Here is an 18,927-nt window from a genome sequence, read left to right as displayed (position 1 = left end):
TTGAGCTTCTCCATCATCTCTTTGCATAGATATAGTCTATTTAATTACTGTATATTCCCACTGGCAAAGTCCATGTGTATAATTGCCGTTTATGTTGTTGAAAAAAGATTTTTCCAATGAATAGGTCATTGGTCTTGCAAAATTCTATCATGCAATCTCTCAAGTAGTTTCTGTTACCAAGGCCATATTTTCCACCTACCGATCCTTCTTCTTTGTTTCCGACTTTTATATTCCAATCACCAGTAATTATCAATGCATCTTAATTGCATGTTTGATCCATTTCAGACTGCAGAAGTTGGTAAAAATCTTCAATTTCTTCATTTTTGTCATTAGTGGTTGCTGCATAAATTTCAATAATGGTTGTATTATTGAAATTTGGATATTTTCCTATCACTGGCAGCCTTGTACTTCAGGATAGATCCTGAAATATTCTTTCTAATGATGAATTTGATGTCGTTACTCTTTAATTTGTCATTCCCAGCGTAGTAAACCATATGATTGTCCAATTCAAAACGGTCAATACCAGTCCATTTCAGCTCACTAACACCTAGGATATCGATGTTTATGCATTCTATTTCATTTTTGACAGTTTCCAATTTTCATAGATTCATTACTTTGTACATTCCACGTTCCAATTATTAATGAATGTTTGCAGCTGTTCCTTCTCATTTTGAGTCGTGCCACACCAGCAAATGAAAGGTCTCAAAAACTTTACTCCTTCCTCCACATCATTAAGGTCGACCCTACTTTGAGGAGGCAGCTCTTCCCCAGTTGTATTTTGAATGTTTTCCAACCTGAGAGGCTCATCTTCTGACACTGTATCAGACAATGTTCCACTGCTTTTCACTGGCCAAGTTTTTTAGAAGTAGATCATGAGGTCTGTCATAGTCTGGAAGCTCCACTGAAACCTGTTCATCATGGTGACCCTGCTGGCATTAGAAATACTAGTGGCATTACTTCGAGCATTACATCAACACACAAGCCTCACCAGAGTACGACAAACTGACAGACGAATGGTGGAAAGTACATCCTAGAGCCCAAAGGCATGGATTAATGTTCCCATTGGTCCATTGCTCTGATCATTTACCAACTTAGTGGTTTGGTGTGCATCCTGAATATCTTTGAATCTTGTTTTCTCATTAATTGCCATAAGATTCTTGTGAAGATCCAGTCAAATACAAAGATACATGGGGAAGGCATTATAAACTATAGTGCAGTATGCAGATGCTAAGCGTTTGTTATGTGCCTTCTATATGTCAGGGTCTGGCTAGGCCCTGGAATGCCCACAGCCATGCTTCAAGGAAACAGACATTAACTACTGGGCTTAAAGAGCAGTGGGAGGAGGAGGGTCTGGAGCACTTGCTCCTTACCTGGGAGAGCTATTTGGTTAGGCGCTTTGGATTCTACAGACTTGCCTAGTTCTCAGAAGAAAACTTGAGGATTAATGTACCGTGCCAACTTTTGAATTTGCCAAATCCAAATATTAAAACCAACAAACAAGAAAAACTGTAAACTGATTGTATGAAAGGACATTTAAACACACACACAAAAATGGAAGACCTTAGTTTCAGAGTAAAGGCTGAAAATTTTACCACAGACAAAAGGAAATTACTTCATGCAACAGTGACTGTCCATAGACCAATGTTTGGGATATATTAACTTAGAGAAATTAATTTTCAAACTGCATTTTGAAGGAAAAGTACTAATTTCCCAAGCAGTGAAAGTGAACAAGAAGAGAATGCGTTTCAGGCAAAGGGAAAAGCACATACGTACGAAGGCATGGCAGTCTGAAAGGATCTGATGTGTTCTAGGAAGAGGGAGTTCAGTGCGGGATGTGGCGGGACAGGGGATGTAATGTAATATCACACTGCTGTGCTGCGTGCTGTGGGTGACATAAAGATGTAGGGCAAGCGTCCTGTCCACAGAGTTCACTGGGTAATGACAGACACTAGAGGAGTTACCAATACAAGAGTTCATTATGAAGACCACTATATAAAATAGGACAAAGATAACAAACCTAAAAACCAAACCTGTTGCCATCGAGTCAATTCCAACTCACAGCAGCCCTATAGGACAGAGTAGAACTGCCTCATAGAGTTTCCCAGGAGCACCTGGTGGATTCGAACTGCCAGGCTTTTGGTGAGCAGCCATAGCTCTTAACCACTGCACCACCAGGGTTTCCAAGGATAACATAGTACAGGGTAAATTGAGCATCCCTGGTCAAGAAGGTTGGCACCAGAAGCGATACCAATGATGGTGGTGAAGATGATGATGGCAGCATTAACTGCTGGATGTGTTCTAGACACTGTTCCTAGCACATTAATGATCATGACAAAGTTATGGGAAAACTGAAACAGAGAAATCAAGTAATGTTCCCAGTGTCACACTACTGGTAAGCAGTAGAGCCAGAATTTGAACCCTGGCAGGAGGGCCCCAGAGTCTGTACTCCTAATTACTGTAGTGTGATGCCTCTCATGGAAGCGTAGAAGAGAGAGAGAAGAGATAGAAGATATGGCACGGAGTAAGAATGCCAGCATTTGGTGACTGACTGGGTTGGAGATGTCTGTATTAAAATGAATGATGGGTGTCCCTTTGTCTTTCTTACTGAAGGAAGGTCACTTTCTTCTGTGAGGATAGATGGGTCATCACAATGTTAAGACCGTTATCATAGGAAACTTTTTTCCTGTTTGTTACATCTCATGACTGGGGTTCCATTAAAAAAATACTTGAGCTCAATACTGTATTTAAATTGCTACCATTTCACTCTACCAAAAAAAAAAAACACAGTTGCTATCAAGTCGACTCCGACTCATGGCAACCCCACGTGCGTCAGAGGAGAACTGCGCCCTGTAGGGCTCTCAGTGGCTGACTTTTGGAAGTAGATTGCCAGGACCTTTCTTCCGGGGTGCCTCTGGGTGGACTCGAACCTCCAACCTGTTAGCAGCCCAGAAAAGTTAACCATTTTACTCTAGAACTTCTTAAACTCACCTAAGCTAGGAAATTCTGCCTAATTCCTTTGCTGTTCTCTGTTTACACAGTAGAATAAAATAAAAAGTGAATTCTTGGAATCTTGCAAGAAGCAATTAACCAGTTTTTCACTTGTCCCGAGAAATAAATGACTTATGCTGGACAAGTAGTAGAGTATGCTGATTCAGTTCAGTTTATTACTTTTATGGCTCCTTAGGAAACATGAACTGACAGTTTTAGGCATCTGAGTGACTGAATTATTGATTAATTGTATTGTTCTGTGTTTAAAGAAAAACAAACAATATATGGATAGACAGATAGAAGAGAGACAGAGAAGCAAAAAGAGAAGAGGAAAGATATAAGAGCAAGCAATGCCCCGTTAACATGGGACTTTGCTATGTCAGTGACGATTGTTCAGGCCTCCTGCCTCCCAGGTCAGTGGTCTTTCTGAAATATCAGCACTGCGGGCTATGTGTTTTGTATGCAGAAAGGCAAGAAGAAGAGAAGAATTAAAGACGTGATTTCAGACTGAAAGCCGTTGAGGGTATAGACTGGGTCTCCTCATATTTTTATCTCTAGCATAGGAGCTGGCACTGGTAAATGTTTGATGAATTAATAAATTAAGGGTTGACTTATTGGTTGTTTGAGCAATTATTTATTCATTGTCTTTATTCAATAAATCTTTATTGAGTGTCAAGCACTGTGAGGAAAATTGTCCTTTCAGAGGCCACAGAAGAAACTAGAAATACTGGAGTCTTGCCTTAATAGACTCATTGAGCACTGAAGGGCCTAAGAAGTCTTGTAATCCAATGGCTTAATTATACAGATGAGCAAAACAGGGCCTGTGGAAATGAGGCATCTTGTGCCAAGGTCACACGAGGTAGAACTTGAGGCTAAGTCTCTGACTGTTCTTTCCTCAGCAACACTCTGAAGTTTACCTTCCTCGGTAACCAAAATGGCATGTTGTTTTTAATATTTAACATTGTGAAGTGTTTTCCTACCTCTCTCCCCATCCCCAGGTCATATGAGTGTACACTGTACCCAGAGCCTGTCAGTTGGAGGTTCTGCTTCCACTCTTTTCTGGAGCTGGACTCAAAATGCTTTCACCTGGCAAGAAAAGGCATAAGATCTCAGTATGAGAGAGGTGTCCAGCAGCTAATGGTAGATCCTGCAAAAATGCATACTGAATGTCTATATAGAAAGACTCTGACTTATTCTGATTAAACTATCTATTATATTTTGTATGTAAGTATTGTAAAATATCATTTATAATAGAACCGTATCACTCAAAAACTCTAAGGTCATTTAGGATAGCCAGGTTTTGGTGTAGCTGAGGTTTATCCCTTTAAACATCAAAACCATTTATTATAAAATACACATACTAAGCTGTGGTGGTTTTGTCATCATTGTAAGTAAAGAATTTACTAAAATTCTAGTGTATTATTAACAGCGAAGACTTATATAACACTGTGCACTGCACTATCCTTAACACCTTACATATATTAACTCATTTAATAGTCACAATCCTACGAGGTAAGGACTATTTTTATATCCCTGTTTTACAGATAAAGGAGTCTTAGTGGCACATTGGTTAAGTGTTTGGCTGCTAACTGAGAAGTTGGTGGTTCGAACTCACCAGTGGCTCCTCGTTAAGAAGATGTCACAGTTTGCTTCCATAAAGATTGTTGTTAGGTGCCATCCAGTTTGTTCTGACTCATAACGGCTCTATGTACAACAGAACGAAACACTGTCCGGTCCTGTGCCGTCCTCACAGTAGTTGCTGTGTTTTCCCGTTGTTGCAGTCGTTGTGTCAGTCCATCTCATTGAGGGTCTTCCTCTTTTGTGCTGACCTTCTGTTTACCAAGCATGATGTCCTTCTCCAGGGACTGGTCCCTCCTGATAACATGTCTAATGTAAGTGAGACAAAGTCTCACCATCCTTGCTTTTAATGAGCGTTCTAGCTGTACTTCTTTCAAGACAGGTTTGTTCCTTCTCCTGGGGGTCCGTGGTGTATTCAGTATTCTTTGCCAACACCGTAATTCAAAGGCATCAATTTTTCTTCCGTCTTTCTTATTCCTTATCCAGCTTTTGCATGTATACAAAGCTATTGAAAATACCATGGCTTGGGTCACGCACACCTTAGTCCTCAAAGTGACGTCTTTTTAACACCTTAAAGAGATCTTTTGCAGCAGATTTGTCCAGTGCAATACATTGTTTCATTTCTTGACTGTTACTTCACCATGGGTATTGATGGTGGATCCAAGTAAAATGAAACTCTTGGCAATGTCAATATTTTCTCCATTTATCATGATGTTGCTTATTGGTCCAGTTGTGAGGATTTTTGTTTTCTTTATGTTCAGGTGTAATCCATACTGAAGTCTATAGTCTTTGGTCTTCATCAGTAAGTGTTTCAAGTCCTCTTCACTTGCAGCAAACAAGGTTATATCATTTGCATATTATAAATTGTTAATGAGTCTCCCTCCAATCCATGTCCTCTTCTGAATCCTGCTTGAGTTTTTGGCACTTTGTTGTTGATGTACCGCTGCAACTACTTTTGAATTATCTTCAGCAAAACTTTACTTGCATGTGATATTAATGATCCAAACCCAGTGCCATCGAGGTGATTCCAACTCATAGCAACCCTATAGGACAGAGTAGAACTGCCCCATAGAGTTTCCAGAGAGCGCCTGGCGGATTCAAACTGCTGACCCTTTGGTTAGCAGCAGCGCTTAACCACTGCGCCACCAGGGTTTCCGATATTAATGGTATTGTTCGATAATTTCCCATTCTGTTTGATCACCTTTCTTTAGGGTGAGCACAAATATGGATCTCTTCTAGCCGGTTGGCCAGATGGTTGTCTTCTGAATTTCTTGACTTAGACAAGTGAGCGCTTCCAGCCTTGCATCCATTTGTTGAATCATCTCACTTGGTGTTTTATCAGTTCCTGGAGCCTTGTTTTTCGCCAGTGCCTTCAGTGCACCTTGGATCATAAAGATTACAGCCTTCGAAATCCTATGGGACAGTTCTACTCTGTCATATAGGGCCTCTTTGAGTAAAAATTGACTCGACGCCAATGGGTGCTTGGGTTTTTACAGATAAGGAAAGTAGGATACAGAGAGGTAAAGTTACTGTGCCAAGGTCACACAGCTAATGGAGTAGTGGAGGCAGGGTGCCTTGCTCCAGAGCCTGTGCTCTTAACCAGTATGATATACTGCTTCTTAAGGTCCTCCTGCATTGGACAGTAAACACCATAAACGCGGGGATCTGAATCCATGCCAGGCCTGGAATAAATATGGAAGTGCACAAATGCATGAACAACAGACTTTTTGGAAATATTTTGGCAGTTAAAGACATTTATGTTTTCTACTTGGCTCTCACGGCAGTTTCAGAGAGGTGAGGTTGATATAAATAAGGCACTGCACTAGGCACTGCAGACTCTTCCCTTCATAAGAGAAATAAGAGTAAGATAGATGAGTCTAGGACTAGTGAACTATTGTAACATTAGCCCTTTTTTAAACTACATGAATTTGTAGAAGCCGTAAACTGCTGTAGATCTATAAATCTCACTACTTACAAGGCATTTCCCCCAATAAAATGGAGATGATAATTTTTTAAAAAGTTTCTTATATGTATTAAAGTTCATGATTTAATTTTTAAAGCTAGTTAAGATCCACATCAAAGGTATTAAATACCTACAAAATGGTTTGTTTTATGATAGCTTTCTGCCCAAAGAAAGGCAAACTTGGGTTACAGAGTCACTGAAACATTCCGATAATACAGTAACTTATACTGGGAGCAAAGACATTAAAAAAAAAAAAAAAAAAAAACTACCATCTGGTTGTGTTTGGATTCTACGTGAGCAAATCTGTCCACTTCCTCATAGCTTTCTCCTTCATGTGGCATTTTGCGATTCTGAACCAACCATTCCAGCCAACATTATGTTCTTTCATATTTGTTAGCAAAATCAGTTGAGATCGGACGGTGCCATTTTTCAGACAGTAATCAGCAATCTGTGTGTTTCCATACACAGTCCCTTCCAGAAGATAGAACTTCTGTGAAGAAACAATGCAGAAAGTCCCAGGTCCCTTAGTATCTGATTGACAGCTGGATTTGTTGTCATCTGGCAAGAAAGTTGTGATATACAATTAAATGTTCATGGAATACTTGTCAGGATACAGCTGAACAGAGAACAACTGAAGAAGAAGAATGGAAGACTTGGCAGCTGCATTTTATCTAGTTCAGATGTCATTAAGTGGCTTTTGTCCATGACAATATACTAAGCATCCTCTTTGAACCCGGTGCTGTACTAAGGATATCACTGAGATTGTCCCACCATTCTCTCCCACTCTAGCAACCCTTTGGTAGAACTGTCTTTCAGCTCCTGGAATGCACCAAAGTCCTGCTTTCAGGGTCTTCAAATGCTCTGTTCCCTCTGCCTAAGTGATCACTCCTACCCCATTTTGCCATGCTCCTTGCAACTTACCCTTTATGATTCAGCTTAAATGTCTTTTTATCAGAGAAGACTTTTCAGGACACCCCATGCTCTTAGAGTTCCCCGTTATGCTGTTTCATAACACTTTGAACTTTTCCTTCATACCACTTAACAAATAACTGTTATGATTTGCTTTATTCCATATTCTTTGCTAGGTGTAAGCTTCAAGAGGGCAAGGTCACTCTTGTTAGCCACTACAGTTCCAGCTACTAGGTAGTACCTGGCACATAGTAGAGGCTTAGTAAGTATTTGCTGAATGATAGAATGAGTAAATGAATGAAGAGACCATCCCCTCTGTGTACTCAGAGTAAAGCACTATTTAATATTTGTGTATGATCTGTGCTATTTTAGCTCCTTATTTTTAAATTAAGCTGTCAATGAAAAAATAAAATAAGGTGACTTAGTAATTGGACATGGAGAAGGGGGTGGTTAGTTGTGGGAGATGAGTTAACTTCCATCTAGGTCTATCACAACATCCAGATGGTCGGTAAGCTGCTTCATGGTTTGGAAAGGGGCTTCAGTCTCAGTTTTGTGAAACCAAGTATTCCTCTGCTAAGTCAGTCTCAGAGAAAGTTTGAGAGCCCAAACAAACCCAGTGCTGGGTAGTGTTCCTTTGATTTCTCCTTTTATTGCAGGTTTTATACTGCCACAGTTTTCCTTAAAGAATAATCCAGTAAATAGTGAGATAGCCCTGGGTGTAAAGGGAGAGCAAATGTATAGAAAGGAAAGATGATGTAGGGGGGGATTTGGACCTTTTACTGTGGAATCTGATTTGCTGACACGTAAGATTCAGATTGGAGTTTTGTAATAGTCTCTGACTTGTGCTGTCTTCATAAAAGTTTGCTGCCTGTCCCTTGTTGGTTGAAAACTCAGGTTTTGTTTTGGATACATTTTAAATTTTGTATGTTATTTTATCCTGTACCATCCACACAAGCTCTATAAGCTAACGTAGCAATGATTTAACCTTGTAGGATCAAAATACAGCATTGTTCTTAATGGCCTCCAGAATTCTCTTCCTCTTTGAGTATAAAATCTTAGCTTATCGGTATTGGCATTGATGTGAAGATTATCTTTTTTCTACTCAAGGGAGTTTGAAATGATATGTCAAATAAATATCTAGAGTTAGTTATTTTTCAAAACGTTTTCTATTTCAGTAGAGTTCCCTTACTCAGTTACTTCATCTTGATTTTCTAAATGTCTGTGACAAGGAATGGATGAACAAAGAACACCTGAAAACTAAAATTTATAAACCTAGTGAATTTTTAATGACTGGAGAATTAGGAGGATCCCTGGTGGCAGAGCGGTGAAGCGTGCAGCTGCTAACCGAAAGGTCAGTGGTTGGAACCCACCAGCTGCTCCACGGTAGAAAGATGTGGCAGTCTGCTTCCATAAAGATTACAGCCTTGGAAACCATAAGGGGCAGTTCAACTCTGTCCTGTAGGGTCGCTGTGAGTCGTAACTGACTCGATGGCAATGGGTTTGATTTTGTTGTTGTTTGGAGTATTAGGACATTTGGAAACTATTACATTGCTAATGAGTATTTACGTTTTTAGTTAAATGATTCATTTTCCTTTTCAGGATTAGGAAATTAGGATCTAACTAGGAAATTGCCATGGTTTGCGTGCTCATAAATCTAACATCATTTGCCTTTATAAACTTGGTAAGAGTTTATACTTAAGTATGGTTGTTTTAGAGGGATGATTGGTTGAATTTTTCTTACTACTGACATGCACATGTATACATACAAATTTTATTTCCATTGGATTCTGAAAATGAAAACTTCACACATAAAAATTAAGCATGTATAAAAGTCTTTATGAAGCAGACAAAAGCTATGCCTAACCGAACCACCTAAAGTTATGTTACGTTTTGGTATATTTCCTTCTAATTCTTTTGCCATTCAGAGATTTTATATGTTTATTTTCTACAGCTGACATAGAGTTTTGTATCTGTCGTTTCATTTAACTTCTTATCCCAAGGCTTTCCCGTATCACTAAGACACCTTCGTAAGTACAGCTTCTTGTGACTCTTTCTTGTCCTGTCCATGAAGCACTGTAAAGTGTAGAACTGTCCTCGAGTGTTGGTGATTAAAGTTGTTTATTTTCCAGAAATTGAGATCACCTACTTATTTAGATTTTTGTCTGAGTTTCTGGTTTGTGTTTTGTTTTTGTTTTTTAACCTTAGAATAGGTTCAGAAAGTGGAATTCCTGAGTAAAACGATCTGGACATTTTTAAGGCTTTTGATATACATATAGTAAAATTGCTTTCCTGGATACTAGTACCAACTTACATGCCCACTTGCTACTAATTACAAGGGAAAATATAAACGAGGTCATACAAATAAGAAAAAAGAGTAATATTAAAATGGGTGAGAACAGGAACGGAAAACTTACTGAAAAGAAAATTAAAATACCCAAAGAAATATATATGAATGATATTAAATCTCATTAAAAATACAAATTATAATAATAAAATACTACTTTTAGTAATACTGACAGTAAGATATAAAAGTAGTCAAAGGTAACATTAGGGGAAAATGGTTAAAGGGTCTGTAGGAACTCTGTACTATTTTTGTAACTTTTCTCTAAGTCTAAAATTGTTTCAGAATTAAAATCCAAAAAATAATTTACTCCTCTAATGGCTCTGGGGACTTAGATTATTCAGTAATATTGTTGTACTTATTGATTGGATATACTCCCAGAATGTTGATTGGATCACACTTAACTGGGTCTTCTTGGCAGCCACACATCTAGTTCTGAAAACAACATAAACTATTTCCAGTAAATGCTCTCCTTTATTGCAGTTACTCATTTCATCGTTTCTACAACCCTAGGAAGTAGGCAGTAAAATTATGCTCATTTTACAGATGAGAAAACCAAGACTGGAAAACTGAATATAATTTGCCCAGGGCCACACTCTAAAATGTTTTACTTTAATTGGTTTTACTTATAAAATATGTCCATTTGGCAGAAATGGCTTACATTTTCGGGATGAGTGTCTTTATATCCATCTGTATATGGTGTTCCATTTCCAACAGATGAACCTACAGACATCATACCGCGAAGCTGCCAGCTAACAACAGATGTTCCGCAAGTCACACAGCTGCTGAACGTGACCAAACTGCGCCAAACTGAAATAAAATTTGGAGGTCATCCCCTGCGTTCAGCAGAATCAGGTATGTACTTGGGCACCTAATTCACAAGCACGTTTGTTTATAGGACCAAAGAAAGAAAAAACAGGTCTGCACTAATGCTTTAAAGCTTGAGGTTAAATATTAAGGTCACTTAAGAAACATCGACCCTTGTCAGTGATAAGTTCTTATTTGAATTTTTTTTTTTTTTTTAGATTTAAAGTTTCTTTTTAAAGTATTTTTGGACTTTTACATGATAAGTCAGAACATCCTTGATTGTTCCTCTCCATTTCCTGTATAATTCCAAGCTTTGCCAGTTGTACCCCCTAAACATACCTCAAACCTGTCTTCCTCCATGTCCCACTGATGCCACTTCCATTGTTCAGGTCCCCAGTATCACTCATCTTCTAGGCATTAACCTCCAGTCAGTTTCACACGTTGCTGTCAGAATTATCTTTCAGCAACAGAAATGTGATGTTTTCGCTCTTTGATTAAAGACTTTTAATTTTTAATGCCTTTTCCACTATCTAGAGCCCTGGTGACGTAGTGGTTAAGAGCTCAGCTGCTAACGAAAAGGTCGGCAGTTCGAATCCACCAGCTGCTCCTTGGAAACCCTATGGGGCAGTTCTACTCTGTCCTGTAGGGTCGCTGTTGAGTCAGAGTGAACTTCACGGCAGCAGGTTGTTGCTTTTCCCGCTACGTGGAAGATAAAGTGTAACAACACCTTTGGGAAAGCACACAAAGCCAACCTCCCTTAACCATACCTCGTCTAGTTTCCCCTCCGGACACTTTGGCCCTGTGTCCCACATGTGATTTTCTGACCATTCTACGGGCTTTCCCATGGTCATGCCTCGAGAAGACTGTGCTTTTGGCCTAAAATGCCCTTCCTTATATTTTCTGTGTGGAAAAACTCCCAACTCAAGTGCCACCTCTTCTATGCAGCCTTCCCTAACTCCAGCAGACGTTGTTCTCCTCTTTTCGTAACTGTTTTCTCTCTCTCTGTTTCTTGTAATACATTTTCATATGTCTGCATCCCCCAGTAAAGTATGGCTTCTTCCAGAGAAATCGCTGTACCTCATGATTCTATATCTCTAGCACCTAACACAGTGTTCCCATATACCAGGCTGCAAACTCAGATCACCACAGAGACCAGGAAGATAACATAAATTAATATAGTTGGCTGGATGCCTGAATATTTATCTCATGGGAACACTTTCTACTTTAACAGTGAATCTCATTGCAGAGGTGGGCAGTGCTTCAGAGAAATGGTTTTCTACTGTTAAAACAGTAATCTGAACAACTATGCAAGTACTACAATAAATGGCAACCAGTTCTCAGCCCCGGCTGGGGAGCTGTAGGGAGTGGTGGGGACTGTAGCAAACTGGAGAGCTCATTCTCGGTCTGGAACGAAGAGCTGCAGTGCAGTCCTGGCTAAGTCTTGCCTTTCGAGAATGCAGGTCCAGTCTCACCAGATCTTCCACTTTTTCAAAAGGAACTGAGTGTCTGAGTTTTTATGATAAGTCTCCCAATTTTAAAACATTACTGAGAAGATTTTGAAAACGCTCTATGGCATGTCAAGGCTACAGTTTTCTACCTCTGTAATAGATACTCATCACTATTGGCTAGTACTTACAAAAAGAGAAACTTAACATGTATCTCAACTCTCTGCACGTTAGAGTCACCTAGGACCCTTTAAAAATACCTGATAGTAACAAAAAACAAAACCTTATGTCTGTGCTCCCCCACAGAAATTCCTATTTAATTGGTCTGGGATGGGGTTTTTTAAAAACTCACCTTGTGATTCTAACAGGGTCCTTGGGTAACACAAACAATTAAGTGTTTGGCTACTAAAAGAAAGGTTGGCAGTTCAAATCTACCCAGAGGTGCCTAGGAAGAAAGACCCAGCGTTCTACTTTCAGAAGGGCCCAGCCATTGAAAGCCCTTAAACACGTGGGTCACCATGAGTCAGAATCAACTCAGTGACAATTGGTTTTGGTTTTTTTGGTTTTAGTGATTCTAATGTGCAGACAACATTGAGAAGCACTGGGTCCCTAGTCCCACAAAGGTCATGTCGTTCAGATGACACACATAAACACCAGAGTAACTTGGAGAAGGTAAAGTGATGGCTGGAAGAGGTCATTTATGGAGGAAGAAGTAGATCTTGAATGTATAAGATTTCTGGAAGTGTAAGATTTGGGTGAAGAGAGCACATTTGGGGCAGAAGACAAGGAGACAGAAAAATTCAGGGAAGAGTTTCCTGAGAGATTACTAAGAAGAATGGACTGAGTAGGCAGAACTGACTGTGTTGGAAGAACACGGTAAGACTATACTTTGTGTTCCTAAAGTAGAGGAATGATAACTTCTTTTTTAGGAAGTTGAATTTGGCAGCAGGATTCAGGATGAATTCTGAGGTCAAGTGAGACCAGATATTAAGGAGTACAACCAAGATGTCTTTGTAGCAGCCTAGGTATAGAATGACAAGGGCATTCCACAGACAGACAGTGGCTGAGGGAGTGGAAAGCCAGAACCCTGAGAGTATCCATAGGAGGAAAACTGGCAGGACTTGCTGGTTCTCAGATAACAGCCAGGGAAGAGAAAGTGCTCAGCGTTTGAGAGAGTCAGGGTGGAAAGAAGAGAATAGAGAAGACCAGGGTGAAAGTGAATGAGCAGCAAAAATGAACTCGTTTTGCTGTGCATACTTACCTTGTTAATTTATTCTTGGTGTACTTCCCGTATGTCAATCTTCATCAGTATTACTGGTCCTAAATCGTATATTCCAAGAAAGCTGGGACCTGTTTTGTAACTTTTTCAGTATAAACTCTGGCAGAGGATTATGTGTAAACAGCACTACGTTTTTAACCCTTTATCATAAAATTTTCAAATTTACAGAAAACAGAACATATAATGAGCTGCCCACATACCCATAACCCTGCTTCCACAGTTACTAACTTTAGACAGATCTTTTTGATAGCAATGAGAGCATACATGGCGGAAATGTGTATATTATATATACTGTATTTAAACCAAAAAAAAAGAAAAACAAACCTGTTGTTTTGGAGTCGATTCTGACCCATAGCAACCCTATAGGACGGAGTAGAACTACCCCATAGAGTTCCCAAGGAGTGCCTGGTGGATTTGAACTGCCAGCCTTTTGGTTAGCACCCATAGCTCTTAACCACTTCGCCACCAGGGTTTCCATTACTATATTTAGGCAGAAATAAAGAGAGGGAGAGGATACATGCAATCCATGTTCGTTAAAGAACCCTTAGAAAATATATAAAAGTGTGAAAAAGATCTCACTATTCAGACAGCCACTGTGAACACCTTGGGTCACAACTCAGTCTTGATGGAAGATTCACGATGGAATAAAATGAATAAAAGCATTTTTGATAACCAAACATTGTATCTAATATGCTGTGATAGTTTTCAATAACAGAAATGACTAAGCTATAAAGCGTATCAGATAACTCCTTGAAATTTTCTTCTGTCTCTCCAGGTCAATGTTTTAAGAATTAATTATGTCTTTAAATGAAAATGCAAGTCTATATCCAGATATTTTAAGTATCTTTTTTTATGTAAAGTTCAAGGACACTTATAATATGTGAGATTAAAAGGGAATTTGAATAAATACTAATTGCATCATTAATTCAATATTATAATTAAACAAACCTTTTCATAGACCATATTTGATCTCAACTTGTGGAGAAGGGTATTAGTATATATTTTGCAAATTCCATACATGGAATCTGAATGCATAGTAATGGTCAACTTGAGTCATATATACAGAAAATTAATAATCACCATATTTCTTCCACCCTGTGAATCCCAATTATATTTATGCTCATTTGAAACCATAGGGTTTAAGATTATTTCTCTTAAGTAAATCTCATTGAACATCTATAGTTGTCAAGATTACATGACCAAACATTATACTTTGTGGTTCTCGTTCTACAAATACTTTTCAGCTGCTCATTTTGACATTTGTGGGCTTTGAAACTTACTATAAATGAATAAAATTAATAATTATTGTTCTCTGTGTAAGAGATTTTATTTGAAAGATGTAGCTAATGAGTAATGCCCAAGGACACTTTTTAATCATGGAAAAGCCAGGAGATACTTCTTGATTTGAACCACTTGTTTTCGTGTCTTTCTAAAAAATGTACTCCCCATGATGAGATTTGAATTGCATGAGAAAATGACTGTGTGCTTTAATAATTGACTGTACAATATTCTTATAAATTGTGATATTTTATTATAAATGCACATATTGAAATAGTCCAATGAAGGCAACTATAAAAGGAAGTAGCTATTCCCTGTAGATGCTTTCTAGCATTTTCACTCAAGCAAAAATGGAAACCCTCAAACTTCTAACTTTTTTAGAGTGCATTTTGTTGAATGTCATATAACTTACTCAAGAGTAAGTTGGTGCCAAAGGCATTTAATGAAATATAATTCTGTTTCCAAAAAGCCATAATATATGCACACATTCACACTTGGCCAATTCTCAGTACACATTAGCTAATGACTGTTAGTCTGCAGAGGACTGTGGGATCTGATTATCTTATTTTCATTAATGGGACCCCAGTTTAATTGAACCAAAGAATCAGGCCTGATTATTGAAGTTGAACATTCAGCTACTAAAGGCAAAGTGCAGTGGTCCACTAAGTACAAATCAAAACTAGTAATTTACTTAAAAATTAGGAGACAGAAGAGACTTGTATCCCTACCTCCTAGCACAGTTGCAAATGGGTAAATTAATGTGTCCATCAAAAACCAGTGAATAGTCATCTAGCTATATTTGACATTGGTAAGATCCTTATTAGAATTTCCACTTTGAATTCCATGTTACGATAGCAAAATTTAACCAAGCCACAAACTGTACTGTGAAGTAGAACCTAAAAGAAAAAGGAGTTGATTCTAACTTCAGAAAAAAACAACCATTAACAGTTTTTCACTACTGGCTTCACTACTAATTTCTTCTTTTCTCAAGTCAGACTTTTGTTTAACATTGTTTTAGGATTGTTGGTTAAAGAGATACCACTGTCTGATGATAATTCACAGTTAGCTCATTCATCTCTTGAACTATATATCTTCTTTCTCCATCTTCAGTAAAAATGAAACATAGTCATATCCCTTTATTGAAAAGTTTTTAAAGTATGAAATTTAGTATTGATCAATATGCATACTAAATTTCATACTTTGAAAATATCTGAAATCTGTTACAGCAAAGATGTCACAAACCAGCTATAGAGTGAATTTTAATTTATGAAGTTTCTGCCAAATATTGAAATACTTTGGAAAAGATGACAATACAAAATATTAAATACAAAAAATGCATTTGACCAGTTTGATAATTATCAAGCTGCAGAATTGTCATATGAACCTTTATATTTTTTGTTTACGTGTTTATTATGGCGTTACACCCACTCCTCACTTACTGACATGGTTAGGTTCCAAAAAACAGGTCATTATGCGAAAATCAGTGTTATGTGAAAATGGAAGATAACCACATCAGATCACAAGTTGGAGGTTGACTACATCATTACATAACTGCCAAATTACATAATTATGTAACTGCCAAACTACTGAGAATCATGGCTGTCTTAGGCTTGGCTCTCTAGAGAAGCAAAACCAGCAAAGCACTTAAACATACATAGAGAGAGAGATTTATATCAAGGAAATGACTCAAGCACTTGTAGAGGCTGGAACGTCCCAAGTCCTTGGGTCAGGATAGAGGCTTCTACTGATTGCCATAACCACAGGGGCTGGCGAACCCAAGATCAGCAGGTCAGAGAGCAGGGCTCTTGCTCACAGGCTGCGAAGACCGATGAATCCCAAGATCAGCCCGCCAGACCGCAGGTAAGCTGCTAGCTCAAGTCTAAAGAACTGGAGGTCAGGTGAAGAGGAGCCAGCTGCAGGATCCAGGGCAAGCGAAACCCCCCCTCCCCGAACTTTGCCAGAATGTCCACTTGTATTCATTGCAGGCCACACACCCAAGGAAACTCCCTTTCAACTGATTGGATACTCACAGCGGATCCCATCACGGGGGTGATCACATAACAAATCTCAACAAGGAAGTGATCACAACATTATACGACTGCCAAAACACTGAGAATCACGGCCCAGCCAAGTTGACACACAGTCTTAACCATCACAATGACCCAGCCAAGTGGACAAAAGACCTTAACCGTCAGAGCCAGCATTACTCTCACTTCACACCTCGGCATTTGTTACTGCCAGACATATGTCATTAATGCGCAGAATAGTCGGATAGTAGATTTTTTACTATTGTCGTAAATGCGAAATGTTGGATAAGGAGATAGGAGTAAATGCGAAATGTTGGATAAGAAGATAGTGAGGAGTAGGTGTATTTAATAACAAAAACCTGGAGAAAATTACGTGTGTGTAATAGAGAATTGGTTAAAAAGCCATACAATGAGATATTATGCAGCTGTACAGAGAATGAGGTCGATTTTCCTGTGATGGTCTTGAAAAGTCTCAAAGCCATGTCAGTTAGTGAAAAATGAAAACGCAGAGTACTGTTTCAGGATAATCCCACTGATGCATAAATTTTTTTAAGGAAACAAAAGAGAATTAATTACCTTTAGGAAGAGGGACTAGTGCAGGCAAGGCAGAAAGATCAGGATTTTCTTCTCATTTCTTTCTTATTTTAATTTTCTAACTATGTTCATGATTTATTATGTCAGCAGATGTATTATGTTAGAGCAATTATGGGACATTCCAAATTTCTTTTTTATAGTTTTCTGTGTCTTGAAAAACCCTGTTGTGTCATTGTTAGGCACTGTTCGAGTGGGTTTTCGACTCATAGCAATCCTATGTGATGGACTAAAACTGCACCATAGGGCTTCCTGGGTTATAATCTTTATGGAAGCAGGTCGCCAGGTCTTTATGGGAGCAGAGCCACTGGGTGGGTTCGAACCACCAACTTTTTCATTAGCAGCTGAGCACTTAACCATTGAGCCACCAGGGAAAAACCCTAAGGATTGCTATAAAATTAAAATGTAAAAATTATATTTCTCTAATGTCAATATTTTAATTAAAATACACAATGGGGAGGAAATCCAAAATTATTGGCAAAGTAAAATCTGTAAACATGTAGTGAAATATTAAACTATTTTTTGTGTGGTATAATAGGGAAATACATATTATTATTTATACTATAATAGTATGAGTTTTGAAACATTTTAATTGAATCAGGAATTTTCACATACATTTTTATTCTAGTGAACATGGAGCTATAATCATCAATGAACTCCAGTAGCCCAGACACTCTCTATCACATCACCCCATTTTTATTTTCATCACAGCATTTATCACTACCAGATATTTTCTTGTTGACTTCATCGTTTGCTTGGTGCTGTCTCCTCCACTAGATTGTGAGCTTCAGAACTACCAGACCGAAACCAAACCCCTTGCCGTCAAGTCAATTCCCACTCTTAGCGACCCCATAGGACAGAGTAGAACTGCCCCATAGAGTTTTCAAGGAGCACCTGGTAGATTCGAACTGCCGACCTTTTGGTTAGCAGCCGTTGCACTTAACCACTACGCCACCAGGGTTTCCTTCAGAACTACAGGAGTCCTATTTATTGTTGTACCCCTCGCACCTAGCACAATGCCTAGCACTTACCAGGTGTTCAGTAAATGTTTGTTGACTGCGTGATTGAATGAATGAATGAAATGCTAGCCAAATAATCTGAGCAAATAAATATATTAAGCAACAAATCATCATCACCACCACCACCCTCGCTAACATTGAGTGAATGTGTACTGTCTTCCAAGCACTAAAGCTTTTACATAGGTTATCCCATTTCATCCTTCCCACACACTCTTTTATGCAGGTACCATCATAAAAAAAAAAAACCATCATAGTCTCCGTTTTATAGATGAGAACACACTAATGAGTGGTACAGCTGGGATGTGAACCCAGACAGTCTAGTTTCAGAAATGTATTCCTAAGTACTGACTCTCATTAACAGTTTTCGCTACTGATTTCAAGGATTATCTTCCTGGGGAGCAGGGGAAGATTAACCAGTAAGCAGGGTACACATGAATTTACATAAGGTACGCATGGACTTACAGTAAACAAGGTGTACACTGGCTTAATGGTGTGAAACCCATGGGAAACTGTGCACTACAGATAAGCAAGTAAGGACAAGTAATCCCATGTCTACCTTGCTTATTGGGTGATCCAGCCCTGCTGGGGAGTCTTCTCATGTTACAGGAAAGTGTGCCTATGTCCAAACCGAAATGAGAGGAATTATCTTCCAGGGTCTATAAATAAGTGTAACCTTTATTCAAAATAGAAAGTTTACTTGAG

General features: G+C 38.7%; 1 protein-coding gene across 7 annotated transcripts in view; it reads left to right on the top strand.

Moving 5' to 3' along the window:
* CFAP20DC (CFAP20 domain containing) overlaps window positions 1-18,927 on the top strand; it is a 269,312-nt gene that overhangs the window by 124,010 nt on the left and 126,375 nt on the right. For all 7 annotated transcript variants that reach the window (XR_007514517.1, XR_007514516.1, XM_049863557.1 and 4 more), the window contains one exon: window positions 10,497-10,634. Coding sequence is in view for 5 of the 7 variants with exons in the window: in XM_049863557.1 (XP_049719514.1) it covers window positions 10,497-10,634 (138 nt within the window). In the remaining 2 variants the exon portion in view is untranslated. The remainder of the gene's footprint in view (window positions 1-10,496; window positions 10,635-18,927) is intronic.

Source organism: Elephas maximus, chromosome 20, assembly GCF_024166365.1.
Source record: "Elephas maximus indicus isolate mEleMax1 chromosome 20, mEleMax1 primary haplotype, whole genome shotgun sequence".
NCBI classification, from domain to species: domain Eukaryota; kingdom Metazoa; phylum Chordata; class Mammalia; order Proboscidea; family Elephantidae; genus Elephas; species Elephas maximus.
Note: the sequence above shows the minus strand (reverse complement) of the source record. Positions and strands in the feature narration are given on the sequence as shown.